Source organism: Mya arenaria, chromosome 17 (genome assembly GCF_026914265.1).
Source record: "Mya arenaria isolate MELC-2E11 chromosome 17, ASM2691426v1".
NCBI classification, from domain to species: domain Eukaryota; kingdom Metazoa; phylum Mollusca; class Bivalvia; order Myida; family Myidae; genus Mya; species Mya arenaria.
In genome coordinates, this window is record NC_069138.1 from 13,355,825 (window position 1) to 13,382,698 (window position 26,874).

Below are 26,874 nucleotides of genomic sequence, written 5' to 3' on the forward strand. Positions count from 1 at the left end.
TGGTTATAGTTTATTAAATACCAAGTCTTGTAAAATAAACAAATCAATTTGACAGAAACATTATGGATATGCCAAGTACTTTGTAATTCATCGTTAAGTATGGCATTTTTGTCGAATGAGTACAATTGTGTGTTTTCTTCGATCAGTTCTGGGTAGATGTAGAATGTAGAAGATTTCTCGTACGTTTACCAGTGCAATTGGTTTGGATAAATGTAGCGTGTAGAAGAGTTCTCGTGCGTTTACCAGTGCAATTGGTTTGGGTAAATGTAGCGTGTAGAAGAGTTCTCGTGCGTTTATCAGTGCAATTGGTTTGGATAAAAGTAGCGTGTAGAAGAGTTCTCGTGCGTTTACCAGTGCAATTGGTTTGGATAAATGTAGCGTGTAGAAGAGTTCTCGTGCGTTTACCAGTGCAATTGGTTTGGATAAATGTAGCGTGTAGAAGAGTTCTCGTGCGTTTACCAGTGCAATTGGTTTGGGTTAATGTAGCGTGAAGAAGAGTTCTCGTGCGTTTATCAGTGCAATTGGTTTGGGTAAATGTAGCGTGTAGAAGAGTTCTCGTAGGTTTACCAGTGCAATTTGTTTGGATAAATGTAGCGTGTAGAAGAGTTCTCGTAAGTTTACCATTGCAATTGGTTTGGGTAAATGTAGCGTGTAGAAGAGTTCTCGTGAGTTTACCAGTGTAATTGGTTTGGATAAATGTAGCGTGTAGAAGAGTTCTCCTGCGTTTACCAGTGCAATTGGTTTGGGTAAATGTAGCGTGTAGAAGAGTTCTCGTGCGTTTACCAGTGCAATTGGTTTGGATAAATGTAGCGTGTAGAAGAATTTCCGTGCGTTTACCAGTGCAATTGGTTTGGGTAAATGTAGCGTGTAGAAGAGTTCTCGTGGGTTTACCAATGCAATTGGTTTGGGTAAATGTAGCGTTTAAAAGAGTTCTCGTGCGTTTACTAGTGCAATTGGTTTGGGTAAATGTAGCTCGTAGAAGAGTACTCGTACGTTTACCAGTGCAATTGGTTTGGGTAAATGTAGCGTGTAGAAGAGTACTCGTACATGTTCATTGTCGCAGTTTAATGTGTACTTCAAGTTCACATACAAGTATCAAATAAATGTTATTTGAATTGCTTCTGACAGAATCGTTTTTTATGAATCGACGCCAAACGTAACTAATTACGATAAACATGCCGATCATTTTTATCTGAACCCGCAACAAGCAGATTTGAATGTTGTAGAATAATTTTGAATTTCGAATTGTGTGCATCATCAATGATATAATATACAGAGGTAAGCCTAAAATGCTATAAAGTATCATGTGCTTTAAAAAAAACAATACACATACACCTGGGCACAGCTACTGTACTATTTCAGCTTGTCACAGTTCATATGTAAGTTTCATAATATAGTATATCATTCATGTATAACACAAACAAGATATTGCCTTTATAACTTGAGTTCCTCGCTGATATGGCTATCTGGCTGATGACCGGATACATTCTGCTTGTGAGAATAAGTGCTGGGAATGATAAATGAAGTATGATATTTGCATACTGAGTGTCTAGCAGACATTATTATTAAATCTTTATTGAATTAAGAAGATATCGAATAATTTTCAGATGGTTTTTAGATAAGATTTTTTGGAAAATAATCGCAAAAACAGGATGTGTTTCACCCCAAATATCATAAGTATAGTGTAATGTAAAATGAACGGTATGATTTCAGATCTTTCTTTGAAGTAACAACAATGGTTTGAAAGGTTCGAATTCATTGCATAATTAATCCTTAACGTAAACGAGTCATGTTAATGTTTGCATTTTCGAGTGTCCGGTAGGTAATCTTTGGTTTGTAAAAATAGTTTTTGCCTCATATATAAGGGACTGGTCGTAACATTTTCTATTAATATCGTTTTTTCTATCTCGAAGGAGATTCGACAACATTTATATGTGTTGTTTTTTTGTAAAGTAATTTTTCACAGTGTCCCCCATCTAGTTAGTAAAATGATGCTTTTATTATTAGACCATTTAAAACTCTAGTTTAAATCCTAGTTATGTGGTAGTCTTTAAATGACTTGATCATACATTTTAAAGGCTCCCTGTTACTCCAGCTTGATTTATTCGTCTGTTGGTGATTACCTTATCAGTTTACATGCTATTTGTTTACCTTATTCTTCACTATTTTAAAGTTGATGTTGACTCTGATGAGGCTTCTATTGTTAATTATTATTTGTTGATAAATATTTGGACAAAGTGCGATTATGGCATCGTAAACTAGCGTAAGCCCCCAGTAAGGTTGTGTTCCATAGAACTCGTGTTTTACTCACCGTCCCATTAAGGAAATCTCATTATTTATCCTTGAAACCATGATACTGTGTCGTCACCCACAGCTTAAATTATAGAAGTAATACACAATCAACTTACTACTAAACTAAATTAACGCCAATTGGATGTGTCGCCTGTCAGAATTCGGAGCACCTCGGTCATATTCGTTTGAAAACAACGTCGGATTAATAAGGATGGTTTACAGTGTCTGTACATTGCAAGTAAATCGCAGTGTTATATAAAAAATATTACAGAATACACCTGACTCTGTGCGCCTTTTTTAGGGAATGAGGTCGCCTGTCTTACACTGAACATGCATACACAAACTAGGATTGTACGAGTTATCGCAATTTTATTGCTACGAACTTCTTAAAATAATGCACCGGCATACATCCAAAGATCGTCGTATGGCGGAGATGGCCGAGATGTCCGATCGGCCTGTCCGAAGCAACGTTTTTAAATCAAAACATCAGTTTTGATAAGGAAGGAGCGATATGTGTTGAAATTCAGAACTTTGTTTCAATGTAAGACAGTATCTTGAAATGTAAAAAGGGTATAACTTTTGTGACACATAAAAGGCAATCCATGTGATAATAAATTTTACATGGACATTGACACTTAACATTACACTTTTAATTTCTGTTTTAACTCCTAATGTTCCGTGGGGCTAATGGGTGGCACAAATGCGTCAATATATATGTTAATGCTTGTAAATGTTTGATATAATTTGCATACTGAGTGTTTTGAATACATTTATATGAATTCTTAATTGAATTACGATATAAGAAAATTATCCACAATCGACTCGAAGATTAAAAAATGATCAATGAAACCTATCATTGTGCGATGTGCTGTTCCACTGTCTAGTAAACGAACAATCACACCAGAAAGAGACGTCGTTCTAAAATGTTGCAATATATTTTAATACTTACAACAGCTGGGTTTACGTATGGTATTAATATTCAAAGTACCGTGTATGAAAGTCAGGGTTCAACTCAGTTCTCACACAGAGGGATGCGTCCACACTGCGCCAGCAAATGTGTCATGCAGCTTCGGCATTCTCAGTCAAGTGGTGTGAAATATACTGGCTTCACTACAGGGCCTTGTTTTTGTTCTACGGTGGCCATTTCTGAAGACAAAGAACCCGGAATAGGATACGCTATGAAAAGAGATGTTATTACACAATATGATCCTCCGGTGAGTGAAGATATATTCTTTATGTTTTTCGGGTGTTTAAAGAAACTAATGAGAATTATTTCCTGATAATGCACCGTTTGAAACAGTGCTTTCATGCAGGCATAATTGCACTGCTTCTCTCATTTTAGCCCATTTCACTGTACAAAAACTAACGTAAAGGAACACAGTGCAGGGAAACAACCCATTTACATCATTTCCGGTACACCGTCTTTTGGCTGTAATTTGGAGCGAGTTTCCAATATCAATTAATTATTAGTTAATGATATTAATTAAAACTAAAAATATTTCACATATGGTGCTCACCCGATGAAAAATATATTGATATCTTACACGAAAACAAATAATCTACGCCTATTTGATAACTTGTTTTCGTCCCGTGCATTTAGAGCTTTATACTATGTGCTTGATTTCTCAGAAATGATCACTCTATAACATATTTTGCATCAGCGGATACCCCCAACTTTCCCATTTTCTCATTATCGATGAATAAAGGGTTACGGAATAGGATAGAAGTTAATGTCATCGGCCATTTCCCGTCAAAAACAACTTGTTCCTGTGCATTCGTAGAAGTAGTTCGCATTTCGTTTATAATATTATTAATTAGTAGTGCTTTAACGTGTAATTTGTACTATTCAGTTCAAATTGATTCCCAGTAAGGTATTTATTGCATATATAATGAAGATTGCTTAGAGTAAATTCCTTAGGCTTCACTGCTTAATTGAAACTACGTGATTTACCTTCATCGTAGTTAAATGTAAAAAAGCTTGATATTGTAAACCGTCAATATACATCCTAGGTTGTTTTCAATGGAACAATGCCGAGGTATTCTGATTGAAGTTCATGTTCGACGACGCCCTAAGCTGGTATGATATTTACCGAAATAAACTGAATAAAATTAAGATTTGCATTAGTCATTATAAACTTAAACTCGAAATCCCATTTGTCATTGTAAAATTAGACAAATAAGATTAAGGAGTATCGGAAACAAGCTCCTTAGATCTCTGATTGACAGATCATCTATTAAGGCTTTACACAAATAGCAGAACTCTAAAACTAGTATACAAATTGTGTTTTTTAGGAATTGATTGTTTTTGGTGTAACACGGACCTGCTTTGTATTTTCCTTTCTCTCGTTGAGACCTACATTACAAAAAAGTCATTTCGGGTCATGTTTCAGTGCTGAGCAATTTGCTGACGATATAGAAAATGAGAGTTACTGCTGACCATTTGCTGACTATAAAGATATTGAGGGAAATTTTTATTAGTTTAATGAAAATAGTATGTAGAGTTCTATTATGTTGTATTATATTGTTTTTAAAATTATATTTTATCAAAAATGATATTTTTATATAAGAGCGTTTAGTTGCAAGCTACACTCAAACAACCTTACGATCTTCAAGGTCGATTATTATAGTCTAAACAAATGTTCTCAAGAACTCAGTTCCTCTTGGTCACATATATTGACGCCCTTTAATAAATCTAAGATTCAGCGTCTTGCGTTTTCTTACCCGCTTAGAGGTGAAAGCATTTCTGTAATGAAAAATAACATGTGTTTAGTCAGACATTGCAATACTCTATAAAACTATTCATGGCTATGATATTCATTTGAAAAGCTACACTGACTCAGGAATTACCCAACAACAAGTAAACCAAACACAAACTCTATGGCATGTCGAACATTCAAACCATTCGGACTCTAGTCATCCCGCTGGCTTGCCGAGTATCTTTTTAAAAGTACTTCTTGTTGTAGCTACATATATCATCTAACAACACTAAGAAACAGACTATGATTCCTTCGGCCAGTTCCTCAACTTTCTCTTATCCATTCTAGGTTGATACTGCAATAGCTTATGGTAAAATTGCAATGGGCATATTCCTTTTAAATCCTATAAAATCGGTTTAGCAACTCACAACTTGTCATTTTTATATTTTCCAGGCCATTTCTCAAAGAGTCAATAGCAAACAAACGGACATGTTTGTTGAGGACGTACCTTTTCCATGTGTAAACGGAAGTCAGATGATCGTCACCTTTAAGGCAACTGGGAAACAGTAATACTTTGTTTTATATTTGTACCAATGCGAGTGTGGTAGTGTAATAGACTTTACAATATGTGACTCCCACTGCATTTTTATTTTTGCTAAACGTATCTAAAATTATCCCATAGATTACAGTTTTTCATTAACAAATAAAAAACAATCTACACTAAAAACTCATTTTGTTACAAATAAGAAAGTCAATAAATGAAAAATTGAACCCAATCTTTTATAACGATGATGTTTACAACGTAAGTAAATTCATCAAAGTTTTGCACAATCTTCGAAATATAAGATGTTTGTTAATATCTCGCGGCGATGTGTTTGCACTTGAAGAATTCAGCTATTAGAAAACACTAAATCTGTCTTAAACAATCTTGAAAATAGATAGTGGCTACAGGGGTGGGCAGTTCTAAATTAATCAGCAAGTACAATTCTCTTGAATTGCGCTTAAATTAAATGCATCAATATTTACACCTCAACTTCCATTCCTTATATGAGCTGCCTTTCGTAAACTGCAATTATCATCCGATGAACGCAACATCTTCGGATATGTTCGGATCGCGAATCGTATTGAAGCTCGTTTATCTTGTTATTGCTTGTTTTGTGTCAGCAGGCAGAATTAAATCAACATGTTAGAAAGTGTATATTTATGATATGTTAAATGTATTCCTGTCATAAGTGTTTCAATATTATGTTTAAAAGTGATTTGAAGTGATTTTTCTCGCGTTATTGTTATGCCTTTTGATAAACTGTTTCCGTCGGGTTGATCTATTTACAGAATGGGTTGTAAAAATTATGTAAGATTTCCTTAAATGAAATGAAGTAATTTTTAACAATTCTTAAATGATACAATGAATTGTTGGTGTAATTATAAGTAATGAATAGCGGGATTAATGTCATTATCGGGGATATGAACGCAATTGGGTTGGATAAAGTAGGCGTGGAGTCATTCCACACACTTTATCCAGCCCAACTGCGTTCATACCCCGATAATCACATCTATCCCGCAATTCATTCCTTATATAAGTAACATTATCGCCACTTATAGTTGACTAAGAAACTTCCTTCTACAAAAGATACCATTAAGGCCAAAGAGCTGCTGGATTGTTTGAAGCAAATTTAAAACATTTCTGATAAATTAAATGTTGATAAACATATCAACGTCAAAATTTAATGAGGCAGACACAATTTCATGGATATATACAGAACGAAAACTATTTAATAAATTATATATAATTGAATATGTCGCCGGCATCAAGAATCGAACACGTACAATCTACTTTAATTCTGAAACCATATCCATTACACCATGATAGAAACATAATGCCCTCGATGTGTTTTATAAAACATACAAAGGAAAGGTACCATTATTGTCATTATTGCATAATTTGTCAACATTTAAAACACAGTTTCCAACATTTAAGCGTTTATCTAGTTTCCCGGAAGTTACCAAACAGGCATAGAAAAGATAATATACACGTGTATCTGACAAACTTTTGTTTTCTTTTTACAGCAATCAACGAGAAAATGAAAATATTAAATGTTTCATATTAATGGATAAATACTGTAAATAATAACTACTTTTCTGGTAGTAGCTCGTTGTATCATTAGAAATAATTCAGATATATATATTTACACAGTTTGGAATTGAACATGTCTTCATTTATAAAAAAAAATGCGAAAAACTCGTGGAAAAATGTAATTCAGGAAGACTTGTTTGTATGAATATTTAATAGCGTTTTTTGCATGCCCAGATGTTTCATTGGATAATGAAGGAAGGTGACATGGTAGTTTAATCCAATTTAAATCGAGCTTTGAAGCACAAATGCAATAAGTTCACCATCACAAAAAAATTAAGTCAACGGTGTATGACCATACGATTGACTTAATTTTCAAATTGAATACCACCCGAAGTGGCGTCGGCCGTTTTGCACTTATCATTACAGTCATTGTGCAATTTCAATCATATTCATATCATCGACATTGTTTGTGCTACTACCTCGCAAAATGCATTTATTTAACAGATAAATATGCAGTAATTTCAATATTTCAGTTTTAGACTAAATTGGGTTGTGGACGACTCAAACAGCTTGTTGCAAATCCTAGTTTGGAACGATGATGTTTCTGGGAAGGAGTATATTAACAACACTATGTTGAACCGGCAGGTATTAGGGCCTTACACTGACAAAGAAAATGATTTGCAGAAATTCAGTGTCATCTTTGATACAGGCTACGTCCATGTAAGTTTTATCTTCTTTTTGTACAAAGATCAAACCGAAAATTGATTATATAAATTATATATGAATATATTTAATATGTGTGCGTTTGTTTAAATGCTCCTATCGTCTAACGCCTGTATTTGAAATGTAATTACTGTTTCTTTGACTTGGAATATATGTGGGTATGTGTTTTATTATATATGTGAGAGTTTTTGTATTCACGTATCTTTTACTTCATATTTTTACAAGTGTTTTAACTGGGCAATATTTGTGCAGGTATATTACAACGAGAACTTCTTGAAGAATATTACAACTCAGCTAAAAAGCTCAGCGGTAACCAAGTTTCGCGTCCATGCTGGCTATCGTGCAGTTAATATAACCTGCTTTATTCATCGGACTGAATGGAAAGCCCACTCATGAAGTCCAGTCAGAAGTAAAGTCTGAGGTCATGTCAGTACAACACAAGAACTTTAACATAGAGATTATCAACATAAAAAGGATAAGTGAAAACAAAGTCGAGTTCGACAATAGCTTTGTTGGACTGGTAATATCTCTACCACTGTACAAATGATTCATGAAAGAACCCAGTCTGGTTCGACTATATCTTTATTCGACTGGTTACCTCTCCTTTATTGTACAAATGATTCATGAAAGAACCCAGTCTGGTTCGACTATAGTCTGGTTCGACTGGTAATCTCTCCGCTATTGTACAAATGATTTATGACAGAATCCAGTCTGGTTCGACTATAGTCTGGTTCGACTGGTAATCTCTCCGCTATTGTACAAATGATTTATGAAAGAATCCAGTCTGGTTCGACTATAGTCTGGTTCGACTGGTAATCTCTCCGCTATTGTACAAATGATTTATGACAGAATCCAGTCTGGTTCGACTATAGTCTGGTTCGACTGGTAATCTCTCCGCTATTGTACAAATGATTTATGAAAGAATCCAGTCTGGTTCGACTATAGTCTGGTTCGACTGGTAATCTCTCCGCTATTGTACAAATGATTTATGACAGAATCCAGTCTGGTTCGACTATAGTCTGGTTCGACTGGTAATCTCTCCTCTATTGTACAAATGATTTATGACAGAATCCAGTCTGGTTCGACTATAGTCTGGTTCGACTGGTAATCTCTCCGCTATTGTACAAATGATTTATGAAAGAATCCAGTCTGGTTCGACTATAGTCTGGTTCGACTGGTAATCTCTCCGCTATTGTACAAATGATTTATGACAGAATCCAGTCTGGTTCGACTATAGTCTGGTTCGACTGGTAACCTCTCCTCTATTGTACAAATGATTTTAATCAGAACCCAGTCTGATGCGATTTAAATCTGGTTCGAGTGGTAAGCTTTCCACTTCTGGTGGATTTTCTATCGTATGACCAAACATTTTTACTGGGAACACCTCTGGTGGAGTCGGCCTGCAATGAGATTACCTTCTTTGTAATATCTTATATTACTCAAATTCATCACTTTATTATGAATTTGCAGTAAACAAATCAGCTTTTACACTATTTTCCCCCACATTATAAAACACTTTGTTTGTTGATTTATCACCCGAAAACCATATCAAGATAGTTTCGTTTTTCTATTATCATCATTTCTTTACAGTCACTATCTCTAACGTCCATGTGACACAGTCATGGCCGCATCCCTGTTGTCATCTTATGAATCCATCCACCCACGAAAGAGGTCATTTAACATATCATTCAAAACCACATTAAAGTTATTGAACACTTTAAACCTGTTTCATATACAAATAGGCGAATTTCGTAATGCACTTTGCCTCTGCTATCACTCAGTAAATATATCTTATAGAAAGTAAATCCGAGTACATGTTTTTTTAAAAAGTGGTTAGATTTGCACACTAATTTATATGTTTATTGTTTCATTGTCCATTTTCACAGCTGTAGAAATACCTATCAAATATTGCTATTAACTCATGTTTTCAAGTGTTAATAATGCCTGTATTCGACATTGTATGGATCATTATCTAAACAATGATGTAAGGTAGTTGTTTCCTTGACTGTGTAGGGTTTTGTTGTTGTTTGTATTTGGTGGGGGATTTTAATAAAATAATTATTAAATCTGAAAACAAACAATAGACTGTTCAAATCATAATACAACGGCAGACACATAAGTTAGCAATTCACCGTTATATAGTTTGTTAACTTGACGTGATAAATAACGTCCTTGATTTGACCTTGCATGTTATTAGAATAAAACGAGTACTTGTATGTATTAAGTCGTACAAGCTTTGATTGCCTTTATTGTGAATTTGCTAGTGAACGTAAAGAACAACAACACCAAAATAAACAAATTGTTATCAATAATTCTGAGACGGAATCGAATACCAGGGTCCTGGAGTCTAAGTGAGACCCATACCATTGATATTTGTCTCTGGTTGGGTACCTTTTAAGACTATAATCGTGTGCCTCCAAACAGGATAATTTTTAAATGGTTAGACTATAGGGCTTGACAATTATTGCAAGCAAGAAAGGGTGACACTCTTAGGTTCATACTAAAGCATCGATCCAAGCAAACCTGTATACACGAGATCAGTTCCATTAGCCGGACACGTGCTTCTTCCCCATCTTGTGTACACTGAGCCTGGAATAGAACATTTGAGCAGGCATTTAATATGTAAAACACCTTATCGCATTAGGAAAGATAGTTTAAATCCTAGTGATGTACTGGTGAATAGAGTAATGATGCATAGTAGTCTAATCACGATTTATTGTAACGCATGTCAACGACAAACTGTGCTTATTCATCGGAACAACATTAGAAAGTCAAATTTCAGTGTAAATCGATTTCAAAATTTGCAAAAATAATACTGTTGAAAATGTATAATACGTGTAATACAAAATTGTACCTGCTTTTTGGACAAGATGAGAGTGTTGCAATATCCAACTTTTGTTGGTTTTATTTGGGTCTCGAATTTCGTAATTTTTGCGACCAGTTGATTCTTCTTAGTGGACAGCTTGTTTACCTCAGTGGTCAGTAGTTGTAACGCTGCTGTAAGGTCGTCATTGCAGTGGAGAAGAACGCGCTTTTGTTGACCAGCGTCCGCTTGTGTTGATTCAAAAGATAAGATACAGGAAAAAAACGAAAATAGTTTGAAGAGTCATTTTAACAATCCAGTTACGCACAGAATTACTGCGAGAGTCTCCTGTCTCTTCACTTATTAATATGTCTATTCAATGTGCGTTATCTCAAAAGTTTTTGCTTAAAAGGGGAAGTTCAGGGAGTTCGATCCAATGGTAGCAGAATATTACGCAATAGTGGGGTCCTGTCTTTTATGGTTAACTTGAGTACACGGTGGACCAGAAATCGACCAATGGCGGTGATTGAACCCGATACAAGTGAATGCTTAAATCAGTGTGCTAACAGGTCGACGAATAGGCTTCTGTTCCTACAAACGACTTCAAGTGGTAAAAAAACGAATTTAAACAAAATCCATCTCAAATATCCCGACGCCGCTGAATATGACACTACCATTCAACTTGAATTGGGCTACCCATACTGGTTAGACGTCTATATTAAATGGTACATATATCATATTTTAATAACAGTAACCGCTTATGATGTTTAAACATGTTTAAGAGCGCCAACGTGTTCAGCGCTTTACCGACAACACAATGGAAGGAATCAACTATGCTAAAAAAGCAATAAACCTAAATGATTGCTTACATAAGGATCAAATTGATCTATTTTGCTCCTTAAGATACATCACTTTAGTGTTTTTAATTGGAGGAAATCATTAAGGTTAGGACGATGTTGCAGATAACCTTTGCGCTACCTTGAAACTTATTTACAATACTGAACAGAGGTGTTCGGCCTAGGTCTTGGCTCCAACTAGTTGTTCAAAACACACGGGGGCAAAAATGTTTATGACCACATGTGTGGGTTGGTATACGTCTCAAGGAGATAGCGTGAAGAGCCCAAACAGAAGCCAATGCTACCTTTGGTTGACAAATTAATATTCTGGCTATCTGGTGTGTTCTGTCAATACCAGCCATTGCCAGTAATGTATTACTTACTACTCCGTAAATAACATATTGAATTTAAAGAAGAAGACCTCATTATTGTGTTTTGGGGATGTTTGATGGAAATAAATAACAATTTACTAATGATATCGAATTTATTTGCTACATACAACACATGTGATTTCACGATACTGTACATAGGGCGGGCAGCGAAGAGACCCACAAACTGCTTCGACCGTGTACATCAGTTTTCCCATGTTGGCTTGGTAATCGCCAGTCACGACTTCGGCATTTGCATCAAGGCAGGCGTAGTTATCTCCAGATACGGAGCCAGACCATTCGCCTGATACTAGATAACCGGCGTATTCTTTTGTCCATCCCTCAAAGCACTGATTTCTGCCTGGGATCATGATGGTTGTTTCGCGTGATGTACGACAAACAGCACACGGGGCATCGTGATTGTGTAAGTCCTTGCCGAAAAACTCTGAGCCTGCTTGTTGATAACCCTGCTCAAAAAACTGATATTCTGTCCCGTATATCTTAGCCGAAAATGTCTGTGGAGAGTCGTCGAATACACCCCAAAGTGGCTGTGATGTGAGACAAAGATAATCAGCAGCTCCCTGTTCAGTGTAAATACTTCCAGCGGTAAAACCTGTAAAATAACAAAACTTAACGAGAACTTAAAGTTTGTTCCATATTAGGGAGTGCTGTTTTCTTGTCTATACACTCATATCGGAACGGTCACATGTAGGCGTAGAACTGATTATTGTAAGAATTGGCCAGAGTAGCCAATTTTGAATTAAATATTTGAAAAGTAGGTAAGTTTTTTATTGAATAGTCAAACTAAATGATATTCTGAATAGGTTTTCAAATAAAACGGAATTTTTGAGTTTCAACTGTGTGGAAGATCGGGGTAAAGATGCAATATGCATATGCGTCGTTGGAAGACAATCGATTGGATGGTATTAAATATCTTTAAAAAGCTGAAGAAATGGCTGCTCCGTTTCAATGTAACTTTCCGAAAAAGATCATAGCATCATATCAAAAGTCTCATCTTAAAGAAGTAGAATTTATATAAACATGTATATAGGAAGTAACAATATCTACTTATTTGAACTATTTCCCCTTATATAAATATATAGGAGGTATTGGTACACAGGATTTCCGAAAGGTTGGCAAAGAGCCAAGCAAACCTGTATACACGAGATCAGTTCCATTAGCCGGACACGTGGTTCTACCCCATCTTGTGTACACAGATCCTGGAAAAGATCATCATTTATGTATTACTCACATTATCCCATTAGCAAATGTAATGTACGTCCTAGTGTTGTACTGATGAAATAGAACACAATGCCTACTCAAAGAACAGTTGTCCTCAGCGATGTATTTATTTTAACTATATATATAATTTTTTACCTCCCTTAGGGCTAGATGAAAGTGTCGCAATGTCCAACTTCTGCTGATTGATTTGGGTCTCGAACTGCGTGATTTTTGCGACCAATTGATTGTTCTGAGTAGTCAGCTGGTTGACCTCGGTGGTCAGTAACTGAAGAGCTGCTGCAAGGTCGTCATTGCCGTGGAGAAGAACTCGTTTTTGTTGACCAGTGTCCGCTAGTGTTGAGTCAATTAATATGATACAAGAAAAAACGAAAATAGTTTTAAAAGTCATTTTAACAATCCAGTTTCACATAGAAATACTTTGAGTGTCTCCTGTCTCGTTACTTATTAATATGTCTCTACAATGTGCGTTATCTCAAAAGTGTGTGCTTAAAAGAGAAAGTTCAGTGATTTCAATCAAATGGTAGCATGATAATGGGCGACAACGTGGTCCTCTCTTTAAGGGTTAAGTTGATTACACGGTGAACCACAAATTTAACGCGTCAATGGCGGTGATTGAACCTGGTACAAGCGATGCTCTTATCACTGTGCTAACGGGGCAACGAATAGGCTTCTATTCATGCAAACGAACTTCAAGTGATTAAAAATGATCTAAGCAGAATACATATCGAATACCCTGACGTTCCTGTATATGTCACTGTCGTAAACCTTACACGGGCTTATTTATACCTGTACGATATGGATATTAGATTGTACATATTTTTTGATATTGATTACAGTATTTAAAACTTGAACAAAAACATATTAGAATTACGTAGTATTCAAAACGTAGTTCAAAATATAAACTACAGGAAGCGTTTCCCAGCGCTCTGTTGTATTAACATTTCATTAGATCTTGTATTAATTCATGTCCGTTGGTCGTACAAATAATACAGTGAAACCTACAGGGACATGCCTTGTAGTATAAACCCAATTGACAATGGCCAGACGTATAAACACCACATACACAAATACAAACAAATAAATAAACCTAACCCGCATCTTAATATTTATGCAAAAAGCTGCAGATGCAAGCTCAGTAGCAAAAAGTTTAAACATAAGCCCGGTTTAATGGCATTGGTCAAAGACATAGAACATAAAATCACAAACAAGAAATCTTTATACCGATACATTTTGGGGTTACCGCTTTTGAACGGTCAATGCAATGCCAGTTTACTAAAACATGAATCTACCCGGGCAAAAGTCGATCGTCTTGTTTTTTGTTTTGTCCTGACTTTCTGTGCATTTGGGGTCAGTGGTTTTAGAAGTTCGAAAAGGAATGATTTAAACACAGACAGCTACTCGTATTTAAATACTTTGGCTCAATTTTGTAAAACGGAGGGATAAGTTTTTCATCATCAAATACAGTAAAATATATATATGTAGGCACTGATTATGTAAGAATAAACAACATGTCAAGCAAATGGAACAACCATTAATACAACGAAACCAACAGTGATAAGCCTACTAGTCAAACCACCAAAACCATGTGTACAGCCACAATAGGTTCACGGGGTGGAATATATTGCGATCTTACACTTTAAAAAAACAACAGTGTTGTCCTTTTAGTGAAGACCTAAAAGGGATATATACTGACAGTTAGTTACATTTTTTTCAAAAGACAGCACGATTGTTTGCAAACGTAACGTCATTTCAGAAATGTCGTCGTTAGAATTGTGTCCTAGCCCTGTGCGCGTTGTATGGTCTTTTCCGAATATGTCTGTTTAGAGTCGTCGTAGACTTCTCAAGCTGGCTGTTACCTCGAAACAATGTGTATAACAATGCTGCATAGAGGAATTCGGCCTACGACTGTGGCACAAAATATTAGTTTGCTCGCAAACGGAGTTACAAGCGTACGACCAAAACGCCCTACGAAAGGTTTCGGCGAGCTACCATTAAACGGAAAGGAAGAATCGATTGAGACACTTCGTTGACCAAGGAACATTCTGGATATCTAGGTGTAATTATCAATGTGAGCCACTGAACGTTATTTATAACATTCTACAAAGCGCATTCAAAACGACCAAATAATTTCTTTTTTAGAAGTTTGGAAGACATTGCTCAGCGGCTCAGAATTAAGTAACACTTTACTAGTGATACAAAATTTATTTGCTACATACAACACACGTGATTTCACGATACTGTACATAGGGCGGGCAGCGAAGAGACCCACATACTGCCTCGACCATGTACATCAGTTTCCCGTTGTTGTTTTGGTAATCGCCATTTTCTACTTGAGCGTTGGAATCAAGACATGCGTAGTTGGTTCCCGATTTAAAGTTGGGATGACCCGATGCGCCTGATACAAGATAGCCGGCGTATTCTTTCGTCCATCCCGGGTAGCACTGGTTTCTTCCTGGAATCATGACGGTTGTGTCACGCGATGTACGGCATACAGCACACGGCGCATCATGATTGTGCAAATCATTCCCGAAAAACTCCACACCTAACTTTGGGAAATTCTGCTCGTGAAATTGGTATTCTGTTCCATATATCCTAGCGGACATTGGCTGTTGAGAGTCGTCGTAGGCTCCCCAAAGTGGCTGCGATGTAAGGCATATATAGTCAGCTGCTCCAACTTCAGAGTATAGATTTCCAGCTGTGTAACCTGTAAAGTAAGACAACGATTATCAAACATGATGTATATTCATTTCTTTACATATAGATTATATGATGGGGAAAACAAAACAACATTTAGCTAATCATTAATTGATTATTTTATATTATTAAGTCAAAAACACTGTCTAATGATTATAGTATCGGACATTTTAACTTCACCCAATAGTTTGTATACAATAATAAAAACACAAAATACCAAATATGACATAAATATCTGGCCTAATTAATATTGAAATTTACTCCCCGATATGAATGCATTCATCGGTACACAGATTGTCATTCAGACAGTCCCTTATCGGTAGTAAACACGTTATTCGCACGTAAACCAGCCAAGGTCACATTTGTAACAAGATGGCAGAATCAGCAAGATAAGTAGTATGTTTATAATTATTTAACAAAAAAATGTTATGCCATGTCTGAATAATACTGCCAACTTTTTTTAAAGAGTTCCTAATTAAAAGTAACCAATCCCCTAAATTAAAAAGAAAAATTTCATCATTCGTTTTAAAAATTTAGTGCATCCTTTCATTCTGCAAAAATGCACGGACGATATGTTATATATCTGCTGCAGGTACGCTAACCTTCACACTTCACAAGTAAGGTGTTGGTTTACAGGTTGTTTTTATTAAGATAGCAGGTTTTTCATTGTTAATCCAGTTAATTAGACTGACTCCCGTACGAAATTTTTCGCCCGGAATTGACACGTAATTTAACTATAAGTTCTGGGTGGAGATATTTTCCAGGCGTAGTTTGAATAATATAATGATAAGTGTTAGAGGCGGAACCCGGCCGGATCCCGGGTTTTTGGGGCGAAATATGTAATTGAGGTGGGACGGAATTCAAATTCCAGGCAGAATTTCATGTTACGGGCGGATTTACAGATTTAGTTTGATTTTTTGTTACGGGCGGAATTTCAGATTAAAGGCGGAAATTCAGAATGAGACGGAATTCCGGTTCTGGGCGGAATTTTAGATTACGTGCGGAATTTCAGATTCAGACGGAATTTGAATTACTGACAGAATTTTAGTTTACGGGCGGATATTCATACATATGTCACATGGAGTTAAATTAATTTTAATTTTATGTGCGCAATAATTTACATGCGAAAACTATGATTAATTAACGGACTGCAAAACAATGTGAATAACCATACTAAAGCTTACTCAATTTATTCTGCATTTCAAATATAAATACGCAGAATAGTTAAATTATCATATTGGCTATAAAATATAATTCAAGTCACTAGTACACTTCACAGTAGAATCCTTATTGTTCAGTCATCTAGTATTTGTCAACTGTTTCGCGCATACGTGTTCCTCTTGTGGTGGCCAGATTTAAATCTTCTTCAGGGAACGTCATGGCAGCATTTTCAGTCATATCACATACTCTGAAAATAAGACATGATATTTTTTTTATTAAACCGAAAGTATAAGCTTTCTTATCATTAGAGAATCGAAAGCTTTTTTTTCTCAAAACAACACACTTATAAAAGTGATATAAGACGAGTGCTATATTGCTTAACTCTGTGTATGGATACCTAAGTCTTCGGTATATAATTTTGCACAATAATTTGTAAAAGGGTAACTATGGGCCTTTATTTCTGCCTTATGTTTATATTTTAGGCAGTCTACTTGTAATACAGTATCTACCTTCGAGTATTGCCTGTGGCCAAGCATATGCTTTCTTGCCTTACCAGGGCGAGGTTTCCCAATACCAGTTCCCCATGGAGTTCGCCAGTTTGGTAATGGTGAACACCTTGTCAATGAGGTCATACATCAAGTTCTCTCCTTTTGCCCCCTTTCGGATAGCATTGGTACATGCTCCATTCTATAAACCTCACTGTGAGGTAATAGCCTCAGCTGTAAATAAGTTGAAACTTGGGAAAGTTTTTTTATACTGTATCTTGTAAATAAAGTTTAATGATTTTCTTCTATTGAAATTGTGTATTTCAGGTTTATTTGATAGCATTGTATAATTTACACTCCTGAATTGAAAAATGATCTATGGATAACCATGTAACACATGTCAACAATTACAGAAATAAAGTCATACGTAACATGCCATTTAAGTTGCATGCCATAGTACAAGGCTGGTTGAATTGTATTTCAAATAAATTGTTATTAAAGTCAGTTTAGTTAAGAAAATGTTATTTATCTTTTACAAAGTCACAAACTTCTGAGCGTAAGGTTTTATTTGCCATTATAGTATCATAACATTATGATTAAACAAACAGGTTAAACTAAATTTGTAGTGTTTCTTGCAGCACACCCATTATGGTAGCAACGACTCTTAAAATAACCGTTTGATTAACATTCTGATATTTGTATATACAAAATAAGTAGAGAACATGATCATGTTTCGGGAGGCCAGAAGACGTGATGACTGAGCATTCTTACCGCAACAGATATGTTTCGGGAGGCCAGAAGACGTGATGACTGAGCATTCTTACCGCAACAGAGTTGCCTGGGGTTACAGGAGTGGAGATCATGGTTGGCATGAGTTTTCTTGCGAAGTTGACCTTGAAAGTTGCTTCGATAACTGTAAAAATTGTTTGATTAATTGCAATAATCACCTTATAACAATTAAATGATCACTTATTTTAGCTGTTTACACAATCCATATTATTTTAATATAACTGCTCTCATTCATATCCTTATTTTATCATGAATTACATCTCTATAAAATATATATGACACATTAATTTATTAAGCACTTTAGAGGTTTACGCGAGAAACCCATTACCTTTGCTGTAAAATTTGTTGATGGAGATGCAGTCGAATTCTGCGTGTGAAAGTGGCTGCTGAAATATCAAGAAGAACACATGTATAATGCGTTTATTTCTGTTTAATAAATTTATTAATTTAAAGATTGTTTTTAAAATCAAGACTAAAACCGTTATTCCAGCATAATGCAGAACTTAATTAACATTTTGTTGTTTAAACAAACATATTAAAATGAATATATGTGAACTCGGTAGATTCCCGCAAGCTTCATTATGATAACACCGACAGCAATTGTAATTACTCGGAAACTTTCGCGGAAAGCCAAGGGTTAATGCCGATATCTTTTTTTCGTTGCACATATGAACTTCTTTGTGAAGTTTAATGATTGCGAGAATGCTTTTCGGGTGAAAATTATGTAACAATGCAATTATAAGGTAATATGGTTGTAATAAACATAGTAATGATACCCAACCAAATATTTTGTAAAGCATAAACTAAGCATTCTTAATCGCATCGAACTTAATCGATGTAAATCAAACAAAATAGTTATAAAAGTGAGAACAGACAAACACAATTTCAAAACCAGTACTGGTAAAACGAGAAATAGAAGAGTTGCCTCCATCTTTCACGGCCACGTACCCCTTTGAATTGTTGCATTTGATAATCCGCCAGTCTCACACAGCATATTATTTCGCGATTCAAAATTTGTAAGACACCTCAAGTCCGCGTTATTCTTATCAATCACGGCTAATGTTCCATCTGTTGGTCAATACACACAACCATACGTTTTAACTATAACGTTGTTCACGCAAGTTCAAATGTTTTCTTGGTAAAAGTCTAGTTATCCATTATTCGAAAGCGCGGTACATGTATGTCTATCAGTAAGGTTTCCGTGTGGGCATCTTGTGAAACACATGACCGGAATAAATAAAGGTTAATGTTCTCAAAGGGAAATCCGACCAGATTTATGCGAGATAAGGCGAGTTACTTTATTGGCGCCGCTCAGAAGAGCGCGCCTATTATGGAATGGGAATTTATTTTAGTTAGTGGTAGGAGCGGTTTTTAAGTTGATTGACAGTTGGGTTTTACTGTTATTTTATTATGATTAAAAAATGCAAATGGATGGCGATTGCATGGGTGTTAAAATGCTATTTGTGGTTGAATAGATTGTCTTCAATTTATCTTCAAAACATTATATTTGAAGAACGACAAATAAGTTTAATAACTGTTCCCGTTTCGTTTACGCTTTCCGATTGGTTAACTGTAATATCATGTGCCGGAAATGTAAATATTCGGAGGAGTTCCGAATGAAATGTAAAATGTGTGGACCGGTAATTATGTGAATGGGAATAATTATGTTTTATGTTGTTTTGTTATGTTTACTGCATTAATAAACAATGAGGTAAGCTGTTTTCTTTAATTTAATCGATATTGGATTAAATGTTTACCTAAATTTATTTTTTAATGTGTTGAAGGTGACATTACTAAAATTGTATTACGATTGCCCCCGAGTTGTTTTATTTTTAGAACACTACACATATCCGGATGTTGCTATTTTTAGAACCAGAAGGTATTTCCCCGCTATTCATAGGTCAATAATGGAATTTCTACATCGTCGATTAATAGTTGGAGACTCGGTTTTGTCATGAATATACGTTTAAAATAAGTAAACACTAAAAGTGCACACTGACAGTTGATTACGATACATCGAACAATTTGAGTCATTACAGTAAAACATGGATTATAAGTGAATTATACGCGTAAGAGAAGATTTTCTGTCGAAAAAAAACTAATGTCAACAATCAGCATGGAATTGGGATATTCGTATCAAAGGGCTATTCATGTAAGTATCCTTGAGTAGTTGTGTAAGTTTATGTGTTCAAAAATGTTTGTTTTTTAATTTCTTTGGAATTCTTAAATTTTTATTTGCTAAACGTTAAGACAGCGTTTTAATATTTCTACATGTACTATAAATATACATGTTACATACTTTACATCTACTTATAATGCACCAGTCAATTGTAACCAAAGCCCCACCAGGTCCGAGGAATAGCTGGGACTTTGACTTTCTGTCCAGCCAACCCCGGGTAAAATCCTCGTCCTGCAGGGACGAACTGATGGTCAAATCCTCGCCATATGCCCCTTACGCTAGGGAGCCTAGGTAAGGCATATTCCCTGCTATATCTGGCTCGAAAGCACCGTATTCACCCGGCACCGCGAGTCCACCTGAAAGTTAAAAACACAGCCCATTTCCCCGGCATATCCCCAGCATATCCCCAGACCTGGAGGGCCGTGGTTACAATTGACTGGTGCATTATGTACATGTTACATATTTTTAAATGTACTTATGTACATCATTTATGTATATGATATGAGTATGTAATCTTTTATTTGATTTTTTTTATCTTAGAAAAATATTAGACTTAAAAATACCCATTATTTGTTTACAAACTGCATATTTTCAAAATAAACCTGTATAAAGATGTACATGGTTTCGGGCTGGAAGCCACAACAGCTTGGACACAAGCGACATTCATTTGCTTGGTGTAGGTCTTGTTGAACGCCATACTGTTGTGAATCATTATCAATTATATGCACAACATCTACACATTTGTGCCTACCAACCCTTACTCTTGGCTAAAACGGATATTAGTGCAGAATGTATAATTAATACATGTGCATTTGTATTTTACGGTTGTAGTTTCTGTTGTTGATAATAAGAAGTCTAATTTCTTTCAGGCAGGAAAAGGACTGAGTCTGAATATTACTATTATATGAAGAATTCCAGCCTGCATTAAATACTTTGTTGGATCATTGAGACAGATTTGACATCCATGTCTATCCACATCTGATAGAGATGATGTGAGTATTTCATATAAAACATATTTGAGTTGGTGTTTGTTGTTTTATAAACTCACTGTTTTCAATAATCCAGTGGTTGTGGTGGTGGTGATGGTGGTGGTGATGATGAATTTTATTGATAAATTTAGTAATTTTCTTTATATTATATACATGTATGTATCAGCTTATTGTTGTTGTTTTTAAATAATGTTGAGAAATATTAAACTGTTTATATTTTATTTTGTATATGTATGGCAGTATTATTATCTATACAAATTAGTTAGAAAGTACTTTTTTTTCTTTTACAGCACTAAACATTCTAGATGGGTAAAGACCTGTTAAATCAGCATTGACTCAGCATTGAGTAATTTTCATCTGTGCAGACACTACAAGTACAAACGCATGGGGACAAACCAAACTTCAAATGTTGAAGAGTGAAGAATTATTGTGAAAAGTTCTAAATGTTAGAATACCATTGACTAAATAAAACAAATAGGCATCGATTACCAGCAGAGACTGTTTACATGTTATAATATTAAAAAGACATTAGTTGAGAACTTTCACTCTGACATTTTTGGAGGGTACTTACTTACCTACTTTTAAATTAAAATATGTAAAGAAACTCTGAATTCTGAGTTAGTATCATAAGTAAAATTCATTTATTTGAATAATTACATTTTATGAATAAGTCCAATTGAGCTTTTTACAAGAAAAAAAGGTTGATTTTTAAGCATTTTATTAGTTATAAAAATGTATAGTTACATGACATTATGTATATTTTCTTCAAAACTGAATGGTAAACTATCAAAAATTGTCTTTTGAATTGTTCATTAGACATCATAGAAAATATTTAAATGATTTCAGCAGGTTGTCTTATTATTAACTATTTTTTATGAATTTATAAAACTGCTATATATTTTCAAACATCGAAATACTGCTCTGTTCCGAAGACTCACAAGATCAATCAAAATGAATTTTTTTCCATGTGTATCAATAATATGTTCGGTTAATATTTTTCTGTTAACTGAAGTTTATTTTACCAGAAACTGTTGTGTTTATTTCATAATCTCTGATAATGTGAAAAAAATTCAAATAAAGACAAAATATTTTTAATTAACAGTAAAAAATCTTCAAAATTTGGATAAAAGTCCCATAGTGTACCATCATAATAACTATGTTGTCCGTAAAAGCTTTATAAAAGTGTGTATTACTTATACCTTAATTCAGTTCAAATAATTATGGCCTTTAAGGATTTGTGTTTTCATAATATAGATTTCCTGTTATATTGAGCTTTTTCAATTTGTGTTGATGTTTTGTTTTATGTACAATTACTACTTCTATTTCCTAACTTTTGTCTCATTTATCAAATTGAATTGTTACATATTTAAGTGAAAAAACACACACACTATTTTTAAAGATGCACTCTTACTCCCCAATAAGACTTATGATAATTAATATTATTCTTTTCATTTTTCAAAATGGGTTGATAGATGTCGACAACAATGTTTCTAATGAAGGATCTTGAGTTCAATTTGCTAATAAGAATGAACTTAAAACATGGTATTTCTGCCTTGTGATACTATAATAGACCACAGTAAATCTTTTAGCAATCACCAATTGATCATTTAATATTTGTCATGCATTCTGCTATTATAAACAGGGTGACAAGCTTGTTATCAGTAAACGATATTTCAGTAAATGCATTATTTACTAAGTAGTTATTGTTTTTTCACTCAATTTGATGTGTGTTATATATACAATTATATGTATTGATTTCAAATAAGAGTTTCACTTTAAAGATGCTCATTTAAAGATAATGAACAGACACACAAAACTAGACACATTTGATACTAACTATAGGAATGATTGTTTTATATATAGGTGACCTCTGATTTGTTTTGGAGATATATGGGTGTTATTCTTTATTGTCTTTAGTTTCTTATACATTTAAGGATTTTTGCTTTTCTGGTATATATTACAATGTAATTTAATGCAAATGAAAACACACTTTAAACTGGACACATTTGATACTAATGATATAAATGATTAGTGTTTACATGTACTCTGATTTGTTATGAAGATATTCATAAAGGGGTGTTTTTCATGTTATTATACATTTTGGACTTGCTTTTAGTATTGCTTTTCTGGTATATATTCATTTAATGCACAAAGAAATTATTTTAAGTGTTCAGTATAACTTTCACACATTGTTTACTATTTTATTTTTTTTGCATATTTGGCCTATTTATGCTTATATGTGCATTGTTGTATTTCAAAACCTTTGTGAAAAATAGAAACAGTATTATTTCCTTCATACATAGTCTGATACATATTCAGTTTGAATGCGTTATTTTTATCATATTTGAAAAAAATGCCATTGTCCAATAAGACACATGCTGTTTTTGTGTTAATATCAACTAAAACATCCATTTTCTACTCTTCTTTACTATGTAAATGAAGAAGTTAACATTAGTATTATTAAACAGCTAAAAACAAGGCATGTTATGTTATAAATGCATTTCATCTAGTAAACAATGTTCACTTTTTATATAACAGTTCAATAATTATGTTCTATTTATGTTTGCAACTTTACAGTTCAATAATTATGTTCTATTTATGTTTGCAACTTTTGGACGAAATGATAATGTTTATTAAAGTACTACACAAATTGTTGAATTGTTATTTCATATCACTTCTTCATGATGAATGAGGTAACTTATTCTTCCCTACAAGTTGTCATTCCAGCATGGCGACGTTGCCCCCTCCCCCTTTATGATTAGAACTGCAGTGTACATGAACAATAACTCTATTTCAGCGTATTGCAAGAGTTATTCCCTTTGTATCCTTTCCTGTCCGGAGCATAACTAGAAAACTACTTTTTGGAATTTCATTAAACATCATTCAATGGTATTTAGCACAACGAGAGGAAGTGCAGTGCACAATGACTATAGCTGTTTTAAAGCTAATTACATAATTATTGCCCTTTGCCGCTTTTTCTTGACCAGAACATTACTTTAAAACTACTTATGGTATTGAAATAAAACTTGGTATATGGGTATGTGGCAATGACAAAAAGTACAGTGCACAAGCACCCTAATTCTGTCGTGTTCATTAATGTACCCCACCCCTAATGAAATGTTCAACTTGAAAATCTTCAATTTCAATGCTTTTGCCTATGTTGTCATGCAGAAAACTACAAACATTTTGAGAATTTCATAGATGCGGTTCAATACACCATAATATGCTTGTTGGCCTTGACATTCCTTGTTTTTCAACATATAACAAGTGCATAAACTTTTAAACGGCGCCCTTTGATGCTTTGCATCAATGGTCTTTCTTGTAAACAGCTGGATCGTGTACCCCATTGATAGCCCATGAGGCCTATCGGTGAGTCATTGATGACCTCGAATCGAGTGGAAGTCAATTATTTATAGCCGACTGGACTAAGTTTAGTTTTAATTGCTATTAGTGGTTGATGGTTATAATGTCCCAATTAGTGACATTAGTAACATTTTAAGTGGACCTTAAAGTTCATAAAAGCTGAGTGTAAATTTATATCATTGGGTCATGTGGGGGTTTTTTTCCTTTATGTTTTTGACTGCCCTTTGTAGTTTTATTTTTATTTTTGTTGCACATTTTATGTTAATACATGGAGTATGCGGTGTTCAGATGAAAGCATGGAAGATGTTTAGCTTTTAACTCGCTATGTGAAATCTAAACAAAAACAATTCAATAAGTTTCATGACTTTCGAATTATTTTGGATTTTTTGGCTGAAAATATTAGGCTAAGTTCGAAATTACGCTCCACTAAAATGTTTAAGTAGGATATTCCGTCCCAAACGTTTCGTAGAAAAAACAAAGTACGAAATTCCGTGTCACACAAATGTTAAAGTATATAAATACGCACGTTATTTGTTTACGCCTGGAACTTTCAATATTTTTACGCCCAGAATCCACTAGAAACTAGGGATATCGGGCGGAATAATGATTCCGTCCATACTCCAGGCGGAATTCACCGATTCCGTGTCAATTCCGCCTCAATTCCACCCGGAATCCGCCCCTTTATTTCGTACGGGTGTTGTCATCCCATCTGATCGCATTTCTGTGGTATTCCGGACCGGATGGGGGAATTAGGTACGCCAGATTCTTCGTACCAGCAAACATAAATGACAGAGATAATAAACGACTTTCAATTACAAATACAACGTCAATGTGTTTCAACTTTCTACAAATGCATACAGCCGCCCCGACTTACTCACGTTTGAAAGGATGTATTATGCTACGTTTCCATTCCAAAATAAAATCCAATTTTATCGCACGCTTTGCATTCATTTCATTTCTGTCATTCTCACACGGCCGTGTTTATAAATTATACGAATACCTAGTAAAAGAGTTGGTCTTTTTAAACTTGTCCGGTAATTTCCAAGTACATATGTCAATGATTGATTGATTTAGGGAACTTCAGATATGGTATGTCGGAACATTTGTTCCCTATATATCTCTAAAGGGTCTTTCGGAACTCTGGATTTCCGAAAGGTAGGCAATGATTCCAAGAGAGAGAGGGTCGCACCGGCAGACTCGTAGGAAAGTATTGATCAAAACAAACCTGAGTAAACGAGATCAGTTCCATTAGGTGGACACGTGCTTCTACCCCATCTTGTGTAAACCGAGCCTGTAACAAAACATTCAAGCAGGAATTAGTTATGTAATACGTACACACCTTATTGCATTAGTAAACATAGTTGATGTCCCAGTGCTGCTGAACAGAGTAAAATGTGTAGTATTCAATTATTGGTGAATTTACTTCAGCGATTGACTATTTGTTACACTTGGCAATACGTGCTTATTCATCGGATCAGCACAAGAAAGTAAAAATCCATCTTAAACGGTTTTGAAAGTTGTAGAGCACAAGGAGTGTAATTAGGTAAGTAGGTTATAGATATTATAAATGGTATTATTGAAATGCATTATTATACATAATTATACCCCCTTTTGGGCTAGACGTGAGTGTTGCAATGTCCAACTCCTGTTGGTTGATTTTGGACTCGAACTGTGTAATTTTCTCCTCAAACGCCGCGTTTTTTGCGACCAGTTGACTGTTCTGATTGGTCAATTGAGTGACCTCAGTAGTCAGATGGTTAACCTCAGTGGTCAGTAGTTGTAATGCTGCTGCAAGGTCGTCATTGCCGTGAAGAAGAACGCGCTTTTGTTGACCAGCGTCCGCTGGTGTTGAATCAATTAATATCATGCACGAAAAAGCTAAAATGACTTGAAAAGTCATTTCTAAAATCCAGTTACACATATAAGTGATTACGATTTTCTCCTGTCCCGTTACTTATGAATATGGCTCGGCAATGTACCTTATCTCTTTGTGCTTAAAAGGGAAAGATCAGAGAGTATAATCCAATGTCAGCACGATGAAATGCGAGAGTGTGGTGTGGTCTTGTTTTGTAACGCGAGAATGTGGTTTTACGGTGTGAAGGAAAACGGAGAAGATGTAGGTAACATACTGGAATCCGAGACGCCTTTATGGGAAGCGAGTGTGCTAACCAACCACTGGA

The 26,874-nt window shown here is 35.0% G+C and overlaps 2 protein-coding genes across 2 annotated transcripts; both read right to left on the reverse strand.

Annotated features, from left to right (window-relative positions):
• Positions 1-11,908: 11,908 nt before the first annotated feature.
• Positions 11,909-13,457, reverse strand: LOC128222724 (short-chain collagen C4-like). The gene is made up of 3 exons (XM_052931817.1): positions 13,170-13,457; positions 12,947-13,012; positions 11,909-12,405 (listed from the first exon to the last, which is right to left on the reverse strand). Exons 1-3 carry the CDS (start codon positions 13,420-13,422, stop codon positions 11,909-11,911), a joined length of 816 nt encoding a protein of 271 aa, XP_052787777.1. The 5' UTR covers positions 13,423-13,457.
• A 1,778-nt stretch (positions 13,458-15,235) lies between these two features.
• On the reverse strand, positions 15,236-26,621 carry LOC128224678 (short-chain collagen C4-like). Its single transcript, XM_052934646.1, has 3 exons — positions 26,300-26,621; positions 25,920-25,985; positions 15,236-15,738 (listed from the first exon to the last, which is right to left on the reverse strand). The coding sequence occupies exons 1-3, from the start codon at positions 26,613-26,615 to the stop codon at positions 15,236-15,238; spliced, it is 885 nt and encodes a 294-aa protein (XP_052790606.1). The 5' UTR covers positions 26,616-26,621.
• Between the last annotated feature and the right edge of the window lie 253 nt (positions 26,622-26,874).

Excerpts from the sequence above, each read along its gene's own strand:
- LOC128222724 (XM_052931817.1), bottom strand. The coding sequence starts at position 13,422 with ATGACTTTTAAAACTATTTTCGTTTTTTCTTGTATCATATTAATTGAC. Across the intron at positions 13,013-13,169 it reads TTCATCTAGCCCTAAGGGAG|GATCTGTGTACACAAGATGG; the intron begins GTAAAAAATTAT and ends GATCTTTTCCAG. Across the intron at positions 12,406-12,946 it reads AACTGATCTCGTGTATACAG|GTTTTACCGCTGGAAGTATT; the intron begins GTTTGCTTGGCT and ends GTTATTTTACAG.
- LOC128224678 (XM_052934646.1), bottom strand. The coding sequence starts at position 26,615 with ATGTGTAACTGGATTTTAGAAATGACTTTTCAAGTCATTTTAGCTTTT. Across the intron at positions 25,986-26,299 it reads CACGTCTAGCCCAAAAGGGG|GCTCGGTTTACACAAGATGG; the intron begins GTATAATTATGT and ends GTTTTGTTACAG. Across the intron at positions 15,739-25,919 it reads AACTGATCTCGTTTACTCAG|GTTACACAGCTGGAAATCTA; the intron begins GTTTGTTTTGAT and ends CTTACTTTACAG.